Source organism: Camellia sinensis, chromosome 5 (assembly GCF_055761805.1).
Source record: "Camellia sinensis isolate YWXY chromosome 5, ASM5576180v1, whole genome shotgun sequence".
Classification (NCBI taxonomy): Eukaryota; Viridiplantae; Streptophyta; class Magnoliopsida; order Ericales; family Theaceae; genus Camellia; species Camellia sinensis.
In genome coordinates this window covers 161,846,834-161,863,501 of record NC_138965.1, presented here as the reverse complement: position 1 = coordinate 161,863,501, position 16,668 = coordinate 161,846,834, and the positions used below count along the sequence as shown (strand labels likewise).

General features: G+C 33.6%; 2 protein-coding genes across 6 annotated transcripts in view; one reads left to right on the top strand and one right to left on the bottom strand.

Annotated features, from left to right (window-relative positions):
• The window catches only part of LOC114276085 (plastid transcriptionally active protein), a 302,545-nt gene that overhangs the window by 58,620 nt on the left and 227,257 nt on the right, over positions 1-16,668 (bottom strand). The window lies entirely within an intron of this gene.
• On the top strand, positions 2,640-7,785 carry LOC114296898 (G-type lectin S-receptor-like serine/threonine-protein kinase At4g27290). Of its 2 annotated transcripts, none has more exons than XM_082870296.1 (7): positions 2,640-3,984; positions 4,709-4,858; positions 4,952-5,178; positions 6,440-6,650; positions 6,756-6,993; positions 7,163-7,250; positions 7,342-7,785. In XM_082870296.1, exons 1-7 carry the CDS (start codon positions 2,694-2,696, stop codon positions 7,645-7,647), a joined length of 2,511 nt encoding a protein of 836 aa, XP_082726422.1. In that variant the 5' UTR covers positions 2,640-2,693; the 3' UTR covers positions 7,648-7,785. The 2 variants fall into 2 exon arrangements, with proteins under 2 accessions (XP_082726422.1, XP_028097026.2); XM_028241225.2 differs by having other exon boundaries at positions 2,643-3,984; positions 7,100-7,250.

The following is a 16,668-nucleotide window of genomic DNA, read 5'->3' as shown; positions in this document are numbered from 1 at the left end:
CCTAAAAAGAGAACAAATGAGGCCCTACTGTAGTGAAGCCACTGAACAATGAAGAAACAAATGATCCGCCAACTCCGCATCCGCACAACACATATAACATCGATTAACTATAACATGATCACGCTAGACCAAATTATCAATCGTCAAATTCCGACCTAAGGTCGCCGTCCATATAAAGAAAGCCACCTTCGACGGAACTCCCGATACCTAAACACTCTTCCAAAGAAATACCCTTCCCACCATCCTTCGATAGAAAACAAAAATCGAAAAACACTCCTTAGCACCTGAACCATTCCACATCAAGACATCCTCTCCCATCCTAGTAACCCCCAATCCATGCAAGAAGCTCCACAAATCCACCAATTGATCAACCTCCCAATCCTGTACCTACCTACGCAAATGAATGTCCCATACCACAACTCTGTCCCCAAAATAAGAAGCCACCATAATCTCCCGATTCACAGTAATGGCAAAAATCAAAGGGGAACAAACTTCCAAACAAACCTCACTGCACCATCTATCCTTCTAGAAACTACCCTAATCCCTTCACCCACCCGAAAGACCACCCTATCTCAAAACTCTACCCAACCCATCAAAATTCCTTTCCACAAACCACAACCATAAGAAACACACACATCCCTCGATCCCCAACCTCCCAGCCCTCTCCATATTTGGCAGCCACCAACCTCCGCCATAATCGATTTGGTTTCAATTTTAACCATCCGTTCATTTCTATTACTTTGGTTGACGGAGAAAATTTTTAAGGTACACATGGCACTGTTTCATTTGCTATCTTAACTTGATATTATTCATATACTTAAACTCAATTACACCAAATTACTATCACTATTAATTATACATTTATTAAATCTTAGCAATCCATAATAAACTTATCCATGAACTATCACATACATGGTATCAAATCCGATTACTCCTCATCACCATCTTCTCCCATTCATTCTCCAATACCCAGGTAACTCTCATTTTCCTTTTGACCATCATCTTCCCATTCCCTTTTCCACCGGCGACCATCATCCTCTTACCTCCCCTTCCACGATAACTGTTATTCTTCTTTTTCCACTGGCCTAACCTAACTCGTCTTTGTGCCATCACCGGAGATGGATTCAGCATAGTTCGCCATTGCTGGAAAATGTGAATCGACAATGGATATGCAATTGCGACTTCAACTTTAACCTCAAATCCTATTCGTACCCAGCCCAACATCTGCCCTTGTGTCGTCAATTTTGGGGTTTCTATTTTGGCAAGGTGGAGAGATGGATATGAATCTTGGCCCTAAAATCTCTCAATTTCATTTGTATATCCCTTACCCAAAAATTCATTCTTCATACATACATATATATTTAGAGAGAGAGAGAAAGAGAGAGAGAGAGAGATTGTTGAATTGAATTAGGGGTTTGGAGATGGCGATGTTGTTGGACATAGTTGAATTGGTGTAGCTATGGTTAAGCTTCCTCAAGAAGAGATGAGGTAGTGATGGAAAGTAGATCTAGAAAAGGAGGTGACGATGTATGGCAGGTGAAGGTGGCAGGTTGTTGAACCGATAGCCACTTGCCTCGTCCTGCCGTCTTTCTTTTTCCGATCATCCCTTCCGACATAATTTGTTGCTCCAACACTCTCCCAAACTAGCAAACTTCTTCGGCAACTTCTCTCTATTTTGATTCTTCTTTCTTGTTGCCCTAATCGACAAATTAGGGCAAAATTGAAACCCTAATCGATGAAATGGGGCTTTTATATGGGATTGAGGCAAAACGATGTCGTTTTGGGGCAAAAAATGGAGGTTTTCGTTAGTCCATCAAACGAAGATAGACAGGGGATAAATTTTGACACGGAAGTAACATCAAGGTTTAAATTGATAAAATTAAAATTCTGGAGTTTAAATTAAAAAACACATGAAATCTTGAGTTTTTTTAATTTTTTTTTTTATAATTTGTCCAAAAAAAATAAAAATAAAAATTTTTAATCATACAAAAAACTACTCTAAAAATCTAGATTCTTGTCAATAACACTACAACATATAAGAGTTTTTGAGACTGATTTTTTTGATCTTTAAAAGTGAAAATTTTGTTGTAAAAGGCATTTAAAGACCAATTTCTATCGTCGTAAGGATAGTGACTAAAAAGTCGTCCCGAAGAGTAAAAAACAAAGCTTTTAGCGACAAAATTTTGAAAATGTCGCTAATAAATACACTTTCAGGAACAAAATAATTTGGTCTCAAAAAGATTTATTTTTAAGACCAAAAACTTGGTTCCAAAAAGATAATAATTCATCACTAATATCTAATTTTTGTTGCTAAAAACATAATACTAACAACATTTTTCGCAACAAAAATATTTGATCCCTAAAAAATAATTTTGTCTCTAAATTTTAGTTTCTAAAGTTTTAATTTTTTGTAGTGGACATATATGGCACTGTAATTTTCACTTGAAACCTGCAAGGAATTATAAATCCTCTCCGGTCATTTTTTTGTCCAAACGATGACCCACTGCTTGAATAAGATGAGGACGAGGACGACCCCTCTGGGGCCTATGAATGTGACAAACGACTTTAGCATTACGAACAAATTTTTATTTATTTATTTTTTTCACTTTATCAAATTATCACATCAATATGAAATCAATAACATTCTATGTATCCACTCTTAAATATATATATATATATATATATATTGTGGAATGCTATTTTCATGTGAATCATTAATTTCTGTAGAATTAGATGCAAGAATGATGAAACAATGTTTAGTGGTTGTTTTTTTACCTTGTTTGGGGTTGTTGGTGTTCTCTTGTTGGTTCTTTCATGTCGGTGTTTCCAATTCAACAGACACGCTTGTAGTTGGCCAAGAAATGAGAGACTGGGAAAATATATCCTCTCCAAATGGGTATTTTCAACTAGGCTTCTTCAGCAGCCCTAGTGGATCCACCAACCGCTACTTGGGAATTCAAGTCAACACAACAACACTGTATGGAAACCAGACGGTGGTATGGCTTGCCAACAGAGACAATCCACTGACAGATAGCTCTGGAGTACTAAAGATAACTCAAGAGGGGAAGCTGATGATCAATGACAGCAGAGGGATCGCCATCACTCTCAACTCTGAACAATCTTCTAGTATTAGCACAAGCGCAACACTTCTTGATTCTGGGAATTTTGTTTTGAGATCCGGAGATCATATTGTGTGGCAAAGTTTCGATTATCCATCCAATGTATGGCTAAAAGGCATGAAATTGGGTGCGTTTAACTTGAAGAGTGGGGGTAAGCCGCAACATCGGTTTCTCACTTCATGGTCAACACCAGAGGATCCAGATCTTGGGGGTTTCACTCTAGGTATTGATCCAAACAACACAAAACAACTTATAACTTGGAAAAGATCGAGAAGAGTTGTTTATTGGAGAAGTGGGATGTGGAATGGGCACAATTTTAGTTTACTTAGTAAGGATGTTTATGCTTTATTTAGTTATGATTTTTACAATTCATTCAAATTCAGTTACTTCTCGAATGGGAATGAGAGTTATTTCACTTGGGACGCCACTGATACGTATAATTTGATTTGGTTAGATTCTTCTGGAGTGCTTTATGGCTGTGACTATACTTTTTATTGCTACACAATGGTAAATTGTGATCCTGACCAAGGGTATTCGAAATCTGGGGGTTGTGTAAACTATAACGCATCCAACTGTATAGGTGGAGATGTGTTCAAGGAGACGACAAAATTAATGGAGCTAGATTGGTTCATGTTTAATCCATTTAATTTGAGCCTCGATCTTAGTGACTGCAAGGAGATATGCAGGACAAATTGTTCTTGTCAAGGCTACGCTGTTGCAACTCCATACGCTCCTAGTGGAGTGACGTCATTGTGCTTATTTTATAAAGTTTCAGGATATAAGTGGGATACTCAAAATGTCTTATACATTGGTAACACCGCTCAAAATGCCGTCTACATTCGTAACAACAGTCTTGCAAAAAGTGGTACGTATTTTTCTAATACATATATGGTTCCTTAGTTAATTGACCAAAATACAAACACAACCCTTGAAATTTGGTTGGAAAAAAAAAAAAAACCCCACATGTTTTATAATACATATGCATTAGTTTTGTTTGTTTGTTGTTGCTGCTGCTGCTAATAATAAGGTATTTTTTCAAATTTTGGCATTGAAAAATGCTAATGGTAGATCATTTATATGTCCTTAAGTTTTATAGAGCTACTTGACGGTAAATGGTTGACTCTAAAATTTTGGGAGTGTTTTTTTTTTTTTTTTTTTTTTTTTTTTTTTTTTTTTTTTTTTGGGGGGGGGGGGGCATTTTCATCAAACTTCAAAGGGTATTTTAATATTTTTCTCTAATTAATTTATGGCCTTTAATAAGGAGTATTGAAGATGGAGATTGCCAATTTACCCTAGAATCATTATTATAACCATTATCATCAATAACATTTACATCTAGTTATGGCTTTTATTATTATTATTTTTTTTGAATAATTACAAGTCCATTCCCAAAGCGGACTGTTGCAATGGTTTTTACAAAAATTGGCTGGATAATGCAAATGAATGTCATCTCTGATGCTCACATGCGGGTCTCACTCTTTATTTTACATCTATGTGATTGTTTCTGCCAAACAATTATATATATTTTATAGCTACAAACAAATAATTTCTTTTTTTTTTTTTTTTTTTTTTTAACTCTATCCCAATAGAGAGTCCAAATAACACAACTCTCAACAATAGGAAGAGGCATCTATGGAGTCATCTATGGTTGATCATTGGTGGTCTAATAGCTTCCCTACTAATTCTGACTTCGATCTCATTATTGTGCTACCTACGATGGAAAAATCGATCATTCAAAGGTATTGTATATATTTTTTTGCCATATCATATCAACGACTTATTTAAATTCTAAGCCAATCTAAAAAGAGAAATTTTCTTTTCAAACTAATCAGGAGGAAGCAACAAAGCTGGGATTGTGAAGGGGATGCAGTTGTTAATGGATGAATTGAATAACAGTGCCACAACCAATGATGAATTAAGCAATGCAGGAAAGCTCATGTTGAGGGAGAAAAAGGATCGAGAGTTACCTTTTGTCAGTTTTTCTACCATAGAAACTGCTACAGAGTACTTCTCCGAGAAAAATAAGATTGGTCAGGGTGGTTATGGACCTGTTTATAAGGTAAAAATATAAGGGTTAATTACATTTATTTAGCATCCTATACTTTCGCTAAAATTTCTATTTTGGCCTCTTTATATTTAATTTTGATAGTTAACCTCCTTATAGTTTAAGTTAAGTTGTAATATCATCATTCTGTTCATCTGACGTTAATAAACTTGACATAATTTGTCATGCAAGCCATATACTACCTTTTTCTTTCCTGTTTAGAGCGCCTCCAATGCTTACTTTATTTTTTCATCAAATTTAAATTTGATGAAATAAGTACATTTTTTCTGCTCCAACCATGAAATCAAATCCATATCAAATGAGAGAAAATACAAAACTTTCATCAAATTGAGGGAGGTTTTAGTGTTCATCAAATTTTTGCAGATAGCTGTTGAGGCTTCACCGTACACTGGACAACTGGCCGGTTGTCCGTTTGCTTGCAAAGTTGCCCATTGTTGCTTGTAAAATTGCCCATTGCTGGTTGTCCTCCTAGTTGTCCTCCCAGTCAACTGATTGTTTGATGAAAAATTAGCATTGGAATGCGTGGTATCAGATAAAACTTTTCATCAAATCTTTACTCAAATTGATGAAAAATTAGAGTAAGCGTTGGAGATGTTCTTAGCACAAGTGCACTTTCATCATTCTCACTTTAGTCCATGTAATTTTGCTAAAATTTCACTTTGGTCATTTTATTTTTAATTTACGTCAACCTAGTTAATGAGAGATAAGGGTGACATTGCAATTTGACTTCAATGTAAGCAGTTAACTGTCGCAATTGAAAGTGGAGGGACTTGCAATTAGACCAAAATCTATTTTTTGACTCGGATAAAATATTGCTTTTTTGTATGATGCTCTTTCTAATATGCCATCCCAAAATTATGGATTAGTTATAGAAAATTGTAGTGGTCTAAAGATTCAGTATTAATATGCTATTTTGTTATTCCATTCAAGAACCATCTTGCATTTTCTTGTAATAAATAATAAATCTTTATAGCATTACGTTAATATTTTTTTTAAGAGTGGTACTACATCTCCAAATATATCACCCCCATTTTGACCTCTCATAAGTTGGAAGAGAGAGAGAGAGAGAGATAGAGAGAGGAGGGATGAGGAGTGTGGGTGTGGTCCATTCCACGTCATTGGGGGTGGATTGGGGTGCACAATTAGAGCTCCCAAGCATTTTTTTTTTTTCCTTTTAATGCATCACATTCTCTTTCTTTTTTTTTAACTTACTTTTATGAATTTTGTAAGATGATTAAGAAATTTAAATTTTCAGGGTCAGTTGGTTAATGGACAAGAAATAGCAGTAAAAAGACTTTCTAGTAGCTCAAGACAAGGATTAGAGGAGTTCAAGAATGAGGTTTTATTGATCTCAAGGCTGCAACACTGTAATCTTGTTAGACTTTTGGGTTGTTGCATGCAAAGAAATGAGAGGATACTAATATATGAGTACTTACCCAACAATAGCTTGGATTTCTTTCTATTTGGTTCGTTACTTTGCTACCTTCAACTGATCAATTGCCTTTGTGATTTCTTCTTGGTCTCCAGTGTTCTTATGTGTGTTTTTTTACTCCATGCAAATTTTATGGCAGATGTGATGAAACAATATTTACTAGATTGGAAAATGCGTGTTCATATCATTGGAGGAATTGCTCAGGGACTATTGTACCTTCATAAGTACTCCAGATTAAAGATCATTCATAGAGATTTGAAAACCAGCAACATTTTATTGGACAAGGACATGAATCCAAAAATATCTGACTTTGGCACTGCCAGAATTTTTTGTGATGATGAAAATCAAGCAAGCACAAAAAGAATTGTTGGAACACAGTAAGTGAGATAGATGTTTTAAACATGTACAAATAAAATTTCTTTATATACATATCAAATGCATTGGATTTCCACAATAATACAATCTATTGAATAATGAAAACAGTGGTTACATGTCTCCTGAATATGCTATGGATGGTCTCTTTTCTGTGAAATCCGATGTTTTCAGCTTTGGAGTCATGATGCTAGAGATCATAAGTGGGAAGAAGAACACAAGTTTCTATCGGCCTGATCGTGCGTTGAACTTACTAGGATATGTAAGTAATTGAAATATCGTCCAATTTTGTAAAATCTCTCTGTTTGTTTTTTTGGACCGACTTTGTATGATATTTTTATGAACCTGTTTAGGCATGGGAGCTTTGGAAAGAAGGGAAGGGTTTGGAGTTAGTGGATCAAGCATTAGTTGAAACATGTTCCATAAGTGAGGCTATGCGATACATTCAGGTTGGTTTCTTGTGCGTTCAAGAAATTGCAGCTGACAGACCAAACATGTTAGATATTGTGTCTATGCTTACCACTGAAACAATGGGTTTACCTACTCCTAAGCAACCCGCTTTCTCTAAAATCATGGGTGTGACAAATGTAAGTACACCTAAAACCCTAGAACTTTGCTCTATAAATGATGTCACAATTTCAGAAGTAGAGGTTCGATGACATTTATGCCTGTATAATGAATATTGTCTATTGAATAAATATATCATTGTAAACGTTATCATAAGTTGTAGATAGAAATGCTTGAACAGAACATTTGTGTTTTGTAATACAACAACAATGTTGATTATGAGATTGAAATGAATGTTGTAGTTTGTATTACTAGGTCGAGATGGTAATTGTAGTAGGACGCATATTTCTAGTTCTAGCTGTAGCAATAATAAATCTAATTAGCAATACTATATTTTTGTTATAAATCTCTCACTTTGCAGTATTCTTCACTGAATTGCCTTATAAACTTCTAGGGACCTTTCAAGACTAGATTAAAATCTCTCTACAATAATCAAGTTAACCATACGCTTGTGGGCTATCAAATAAACCATTTAAGCACTTTTTTTTTTCAAGACAGGGATGCATATAGTTAAAGTAAAGCAATCATTTGATATCATCAAAAATCATTGTGGACTTAACATGGTTCCATGGAAATATATATATAAATAAAAAGAACAAGAAAATGGTGGGGAAAAAATTCTCACCTACAAACACTGTATCAAAAGTGACCACTGTATTGTTGAATTCCGTTTTGTACAATTTGCAATTGTAAAACCCTTTTCCTTTGAACATCCCACATGCCAATTTCAAATTTCTTCTGCAGAAACAAAAACCCCAAATCCCCAAATCTCAAAATTCAACAAATTTACTGTTTATTACAATCCTTAGATACAAACCCATATATATATATATATATAGAGAGAGAGAGAGAGAGAGAGAGAGAGAGAGAGAGTATAGTTACTTGTTTGGCATCGACGATTGCTCAGGGTTCGAATGGTGGCGGAGGTGCAAGAGAGAGAGTGAGAGCTCAGCCGACGAGCATAACGGCGGCAGATGCTAACTTGCGCAGCGGGTTTGGAACACCGCCACCGCCACCGCTATAAGGGGTCACTGCTGTGATTCCTCACTGCTGTTCCTGCTGTGTTAATAAAATAGCAGCGTTTTATAAGTTATTTTCTTGCAATTTATTACGTCAAAAGAAAAAAAAAAAAAGACTGAAACCGCACAGCAGGGAACACTGCACAGCAGTGACCCCGCTCCTTGTTGGTACAATGGTGGATTGGAACAGTACCTGTGATTTGAGGGTTTTGGCTGTGAAACATAATCTCAACCGTTAGATTGTTTGGTCAATCCTGTCGTTCATCACAAAAAAGTAACCAGTTAAAAATTAAAAAAAAAAATCTGATTCCATACAGAATAATTACAATTTTAATAAAATTTTGTTTTGGTTTGATTATTTTAAAGAAAATTGCTTCGTAACTTGAAATTTGGAAGGCTCGAGTGGCCTGAATTTCAAAATGACGTCGTTTTAGATTTTTTTTTCCCCTCTCTTTTCTCTTTGAAACAGAGAGGCAAGAGAATGAAAATGGAAGAAGAGAGAAGAGGGAGGAAGAGAAAAAAGAGATGAAAGATAGAAGAGAGAGGGGGAACAGAACACCCACCGGCGCCGCCATCATCGTCGCCCATCGCGACCCTCCTCTGTGTGTATACACAAATACATCTGTTCTCCTCTCTCTACTCCCTGTTCTTTTCTTTTTGTTCTCCTCTCTCTACTCTCCTTTTCTTCTTCTTCTTTCTCCTCTCTCTACTTTCTGTTCTTTTCTCTCTCTTTTTTGAAATGAAATGTATCTCTTTCTGTTGTTATCCTCCTCTCTCTACTCTTTGTTCTTTTCTTTTCAAATGAAATGTATCTCTCTATTTCTGTTCTTCCTCTTTTCTTTTCTTTCCTTTTTCTTCCTCTGCTTTCTTCTTTTAGACTGTTGGCTGGCTAGAAGAGAAGGGAAAAAGAGAGGGGGAAGGAAAAAGAAAAAAAAAATGATTTTAATTTGATTTTGGATTTAGAAAGAACAAAGGAAGAGAGGAAAAGGAAGAAGAAAGAAAAAAGAAAAAAAGAAAAAGAAGGTGCCAAAACAATGTCGTTTTGGCACCTCGAGCCATTCGAGCCACCATTAATTTGAACTACCTAATGGGATTGTATTTTAAATTGAATGTTTTGATTTTCCATTTTAAATTGAATTTTAATTTAATCTTTCTGATTAAATTAGAGGTGAAAATTAAGAATTTTAGAACACTTGTTAATATACTCCCATGAAAAATTAATGAAAATTTAAATAAAATGATTTAATCAAAATTGAACTTAAAATATAAATAATAAATTGTATAAATTAAAAGTATAGAAAGAAAAATAAAATTTAACTCAAACTATAAAAGTTCCTGTAACTTATTATCATACTTGAACTACAAGATCAGAACCCTATTTGCTTGCTGGTTTTTCTTTTGGGAAAATGATGGCATGTTGCTTTTTTGTTTAAAAAATCATTCAGTGTATTTGGTTTTAATTTTTTGGATTCAATTTTTTAAAAATTAAATTTTTTATTTTTTTATTTTTAGCGAATATTTTTAAAATTTTAATCAATTTTTTTATTTTTTTAAATTCAACTTATTTAGATGTATTTAAAAAGTAAAATATTTGTAAAAAAATATTTTAAAAAATCAATAAATACAGAAAAATACGAAAAATGTACTAAATTTTTGTTTTTTTTTTGATATTTTTGGTATTTAGTGAATTTTCTACAGATTTTTTTTTCACAAATATTATAATTTTTAAGTATATTTTTGTTAAGTGTATCTAAAAATTAAAAAAATTTAGTGAAAACAAAAAACACAAAAAATAAAAATTTCAATTTTTAGAAAAGTGAATCTTGAAAATAGAAACCAAATTTTCGTTTTTTGTTAAACATGATCAAACAACAAAAACAATGTATGCACATACTGGTTGCGTATGATATTACATAAGGTATTCTGGAGAATATGATATTATGGAGAATGACCTCAATAGTTTATGTGCGGGAAATCCCACATCGGTCTGTGAGGAATTACTTTCCCACCTTATAAGCAGGCTGGCTTCTCTTACCTTGCATAGGCCTTTTCCCCCAGTGGGGGAGGAACAAAACCGTGCGATCGGAATGCCAAAGCGGACAATATATGCAAGGCACGGGGACCGGTGGCTTTATTTGGCACCGTCTGTAGGAACTCCCTCTGGGGTAATCGGAGCCAGCGCAGCTGGGGGCTAATGTGCGGGAAATCCCACATCGGTCTGTGAGGGACTACTTTCCCACCTTATAAGCAGGCTGGCTCCTCTTACCTTGCATAGGCCTTTTCCCCCAGTGGGGGAGGAACAAAATCGTGCGGTCAGAATGCCAAAGTGGACAATATGTGCAAGGCACGGGGACCCTATGCAAGGTAAGAGGAGCCAGCCTGTTTATAAGGTGAGAAAGTAGTCCCTCACAAACCGATGTGGGATTTCCCGCACAATTTAGAATGGTCGTCCCGAGGGGGTGTCCTGATCTTGGTTGGGACTGTGTCAAAATGGCTTTGCACTATTGTATTGTGCCAAAACATCACCTAGGGGAGAAAATATTACAATTTGAAAATATGATTGTTTGGAAATATTTTTTTAAAATGATTTATTATATATATATACACATATATATATTAAAAATAATTTAATTATATATTTTTTAAAAATATATTTGCAAATGTCATGTCAATATATGTAGCATGTTAGAGACAGATTGTTTATTAATTTCTCTATGTTTGTAATATGTACTTATATATATTTTAAATAGTTATGTTAGTTTGATTGATTAGCTAAAATAAAAAAATATGATTAAAGTATACACTAACAAAACTAATTAGGCAAAATAAAAATGATACTTTTATGTGTACTTTTACGAGGCATTTTGCCTCTTAGCTTTAGAGATGCTCTTAATGTATGAAAAACAACCACTTTACTTGATATTTGATATATGGTGTAATATTTTGTGAGGAAATTGTGAACAATAACAAATCACAAAAAATTATTGTTTCAGACTTAACATAATTGAGTCTCAAATGGTTCGGTCCAGTTTAGTTTTATCATTTTTATGATTTGACTCAGTTACAAATCTAATCTTAAGCAACAGTTTGGGTTTAAATTTTTTATTTTTATTTTTTAAATAGTATCAAATTGAATCATGCTCACTTTTACTTCCATTTCTACTTCTACTTCCTCTTCTACCAGGCCCATCGCTTCCACACACATGGATCAATGTTTATCATTTTATACCGGCGGTGCGTGTTACCAGTCTACATGAAACTTTCAACAATGCATAGCAAGGAAAAATCAATTAAGATTACTTTTTTTTCTTCTTCTTATTCTTCATGTTTGGTGAGTGAATATATTATTACCACAAAAAAAAAAAAAAAAAAAAAGAGAGAGAGAGAAAAAAAAATATAATGGAGCTTAGTGAAAATCCCTGAAGGACAAATGAAAGCAAGAAGCTTATAGTCCAAAAGACAACAACTAGCAAACTTGCCAACTAAATGAACTGCTTATTAACCTCTTTATTATAAGTTGTAACATTATTTCTTTATTTTTTTATATATATTTTCGTAAAAGTTAATAAATCATTAAATAAGTTATACGGCTTGATTCTATAAATAGGAAAATGCTATGGTGTGCATTCCTTTAGGGGTGCATACCATATGCACTTCACAACAAAATGTGTAACTTTACTATAAAATTTTATAACATTAATCACAAAATATATAATTTCGTCACAAATTAGCGTGATAAAAAATATTATAACAAAGTCACAAACTTTTGCAACATCAACTATAAAATTTTAGATATTTTGTCACGCCAATTTGTGAAGAGATTACGAATTTTATAATTGATATTAGGGATACACACCATAGGATATTCCTTATAAATAAACTAAAACCAAATCATTGTTACAGTTTCGTAAAAGTTTAAATCAACTCGAATGAAAATTTTGAAATCAAATCAAACTAATCCATAAAAATGTGATGTGATTTGATTAGAATCATAATTTTTATAAAATTTATCATTATTTACAATATGATCACGGCATGTTCAAACATAAAATAATATGTTATTTTACAAACAATAATTATTTAAAAATAAGTGGAATATAATTATATTTTATTTATTTATTTCTTTTTAAATTACTAACTAAATCTATAATCCAAATTCCTTGCATGTTTCAAGTGAAAATTACATCACTATAAACGACATTGACTAATATATATATTTTTTTGGAGTCATTTTTTGTATGATTGATTTTTTTTTTTTTTAAATGTGCTCTCAACGTAATACTATTATATTCTTAATTTTTGTATAATTAAATTTTAGTCATACTAAGATCTTTTCAAACTTAATTGGTTGATTGACTATGGTGATTTTTTTTTTTTTTTTTTCAATAGATAGGATAATAATTACATTATAAAAAGCAAAAGACACTTACCTAGCATTATGGTGAAATTGGATATCCAGCATTTTGTTAGGTGTTCTTTAAATGAAGTCGATGCTTGACTGACTATGGTGAAATTGGATATCTAAGCATTTTGTTAGGTTTTCTTTAAATGAGTCTATGCTGGACAAGGCCACATTTGTGGCCGCCTTTATTTTTAAATATTTTTAAAACTTTTTTATATTGTAATTTTTTAATGTAAAATCAAATTTTCTTTTTTAACTCTTGTAACTAAAATTTTGGTGTTAGTTATAGTTTTATTATTAAGTGCCTTTGAACAATAAAGTTTTTCTTGATCGTAGTCTTTGATTATTTTATGGCCTTTGGATAAAAGAATTTTTTTAATCCTTATTTATAGTCTTTTTTTTTTTTTTTTATGGCCTTTGGACAATAATTTTATTGCCTAGAGTTAACTCAATTATGTTAACTCAGTGAGTTAGCTCAGATTCTAGAAGGGCAACTGTACAAGTTGCATTTTAGACACTTGCTAAGTTCTATGCACTGAAAATTTTTATTTTCACACACTTAATTACCTCAGTACACATCTTTTCTCAGTACACGCACTTATTAATTTAATTATTAATTAATTTTCTCAATCCACACACTAAAAATTACAATTATACCCTTTATTAATAACCATTGTACACATGCCATTCAACTCTCCTTTTTACACACTTGTTGAATGACTTGCTTTCAGATTCATAGATAAAATCCTCCATTGAAGATGTACTGCTTTGTGGTGCATGGGTTCTAGAGGTCAAAGTCCCAACCTTGTCTTTGGGCCTCATCTGTGTACACCTTTGGTCACAAAGATTTGGATGTATGCCAGATGTGGATTAATCCGATCACCATTTCTATAAATGTGGAAATGTGGCGGGAGCAACCAAAGAGTCTTCTGGTATGCTCCATGACCATCAGTAGTTAGATGTTTCAATTTGTGGTTTTTCTAATTGATGTCTTTATTTTCATTTCATTGGGAGATGACATGAACATAAATTAGGGTTTAGTTTTTTTGTTTATTTAAAAGGTTTACATTGAGATTTTTTTTATTTTTAAAAGATGTGTATAGAGAATATTTTTATATAATATTATGGGTGTTGGTGGATGTCCATTCATGTTTATTTTAATTTAGGATATAATTGTCATTAAAATAATATTTCATTAAGTGTGTGCACTGAGGTAATTAGTGATGTGGAAATAGGATTTCCCGTATGCACTATGCATCTGTAGAAGCAACTTGCAAGTAAGTTACCATGGCCAAGTTACCAAATTGTCTCCAAAATTTTGTTTTATAAATAAGAATTCAAAGAGGGAGAATCAAGTGAGTGAGAAGTATGTTGGACAATCTTCACTGTATTTAAATAAATTAATTCTGTTTGGGTACTAAACGACAAACAGAATACAAGAGAAAAATAGGAAATAAGAGAGAATGTTTGATTACAAAATCAAACCAATAAATAAAAAAAATAAATAAAAACAAATTTTTATTTTGTTACAAAAACAAAATCAAAATCTGATTTAAATAAAAAAAATAATAAAACAGAAAAAGAATTAACTTACTTGATTAATTTCTTGTACAATATTCTGATCAAGTCCAGTGTTAGACACTGTGTCCTTAAGACAGATTCGTCCTGTCAACGGTGCTTTCAGAATATGGACCTCTATCTCCTAGGATAAAATGATCAATCAACAAATAAATGCAACACTACAATTTATTCGTACAACGAACACACTAAGTGTTTATACTCTTCCTCACAAAAATTTAGATGCAGCAAAATGCAGAGAGCAGTAGCAGATGTAAGGACGAAAATTCAGTGAAAGAAACAAATGAGAGACTTGTCTATTTATAGAAGAGTATATGGCTGTTAGATTTGAATTAAACAGGTGCAAAACCTGTTTGAACAGGTATGATACCTGTTCAGTTTGAATAAATAGATACAAATCTATTGGGTTCAAATTTTGAACAGATAAACACCGTAGGGACCTGTTTGGATGTAGGGAAAAACTGGAACAGATTATTTTCGGAATTAATTTGAATTCTAGACAGAAATTTTATTTTACTAAAAAATAAAATTAAATTCAAATGTGTTTGGCCCAAAAAGATTAGTATTGGGCCGCCCAAGCCCAGGCCCAGCCCGCTCGCACGTGTGGTGATTTTTGGGTCCAATGAGTCTAGCCCATTTTGCCCATAATCTCCATCTCTACAAAACTTGGGTGTCCCTTGGGGCTTACCCCAAGTTCCAAACCCAAACCTTATAAACCCACTTAAAGTTTCCCAGTAAATCAATGTGGGACAAGCCATTATTCAAACCTTTAAGGATTTTCCACCAAAACTCTATTTTCTTGGAATACACTTTGGCTTTAATTTCCTATTCACCCGATAATGGTTTTGAGCAACCAAATATACCGCGTGAATCACAACGTGGCATAGAACGCATTACCACTTTGATCCGCCAAATTTGGCACACGGGTCCCACATAAATAATAGACCAAAGTTAAGACAAAATTTTGTTTTAACCCAAATTTTTTCAAAACATTCTAACAAAGTAAAGTGAAGAGTATCAAATCTTTACCAAGAGTAGTAGAAAGAGAGTGAGTGAGGTGAGGTGAGGTGAGGTGAGGTTGAGAGAGAGAAACAGCCTTGTAAATTCTGGAAGTGGAGATCTTGCTGCATGGGCTGCGCAGCAGCGGCTGCTGTGTGGCAAAATAGGCCTATTTCAGGGTCCATTTTGATAATTTGAACCGTTCACATTTTAGAATACATCAAGTAGAAGATGTTTGCCAAAAATCAAGTTAATCGGTTATCGTTTACCTATTCATCCACTCACATTTGTATCTACAAAAATAAATAATAATTGTGTTTTAAGTATTAAAATGAATACAAATGTGAGTGGATGAATAGGTAAACTATATTCGATTAACTTGATTTTTTGCAAGCATCTTCTACTTAATGTATTCTAAAATGTGAACTGTTCGGATTATCAAAATGGGCCCATTTTGCCGCACAACAGCCGCTGTTGCACAACCTGCGCAACATCACCTCCACTCCCATAAATTCTTTATTCAGTTTAGTGAAAACTTCGCTACCCGTGGACGCACTACAACAAAAAGAATTTTTGGCAACGTTTTTTAGCAACCAAACAAAATTTTAGTCGCCAAAGATACATAATTGGCAATAGAATATTTATGGTCTCTAAAAGCTAAACTTTTGGTGACGAATTTAATTTTTTGGTCGCTGTTGAGTTTGGCACCAAGTGAAAATTCTGTGCGAGAAAGCTAAAAAAAATTTGGCAACCAAATTAATTTATGGCGACGGAAATTTTAGTTGCCAATTGTATTTGTTTGGCGACAAACATTACTTGGTCACCAAAAATCTGAATAATATTTATGGCAACCAAATTAATTTAGTCACTAATAAATTATTTGTCTTTGCCCTAATTTTTTATTACCAAAAATAGTTGTCTAAATATTTTGGGGGAATAAAGAAGCAATTGACCATCACACCTCTATTTCATTTTCTCAGTCCATTAGAAACGGCACAACGTGGGTATGCTCTTCTTCTTCTCTCTTTCCCTTTTCTTCTTGCTCTTTCGCGCCGCCGAATGCAAAAGGCACAGCAGCGCTGAGTGACCCTCTGTTTGGGTCGCTGCCCTCTTCT

Excerpts from the sequence above, each read along its gene's own strand:
- LOC114296898 (XM_028241225.2), top strand. The coding sequence starts at position 2,694 with ATGCTATTTTCATGTGAATCATTAATTTCTGTAGAATTAGATGCAAGA. Across the intron at positions 3,985-4,708 it reads CAACAGTCTTGCAAAAAGTG|AGAGTCCAAATAACACAACT; the intron begins GTACGTATTTTT and ends CTATCCCAATAG. Across the intron at positions 4,859-4,951 it reads GAAAAATCGATCATTCAAAG|GAGGAAGCAACAAAGCTGGG; the intron begins GTATTGTATATA and ends CAAACTAATCAG.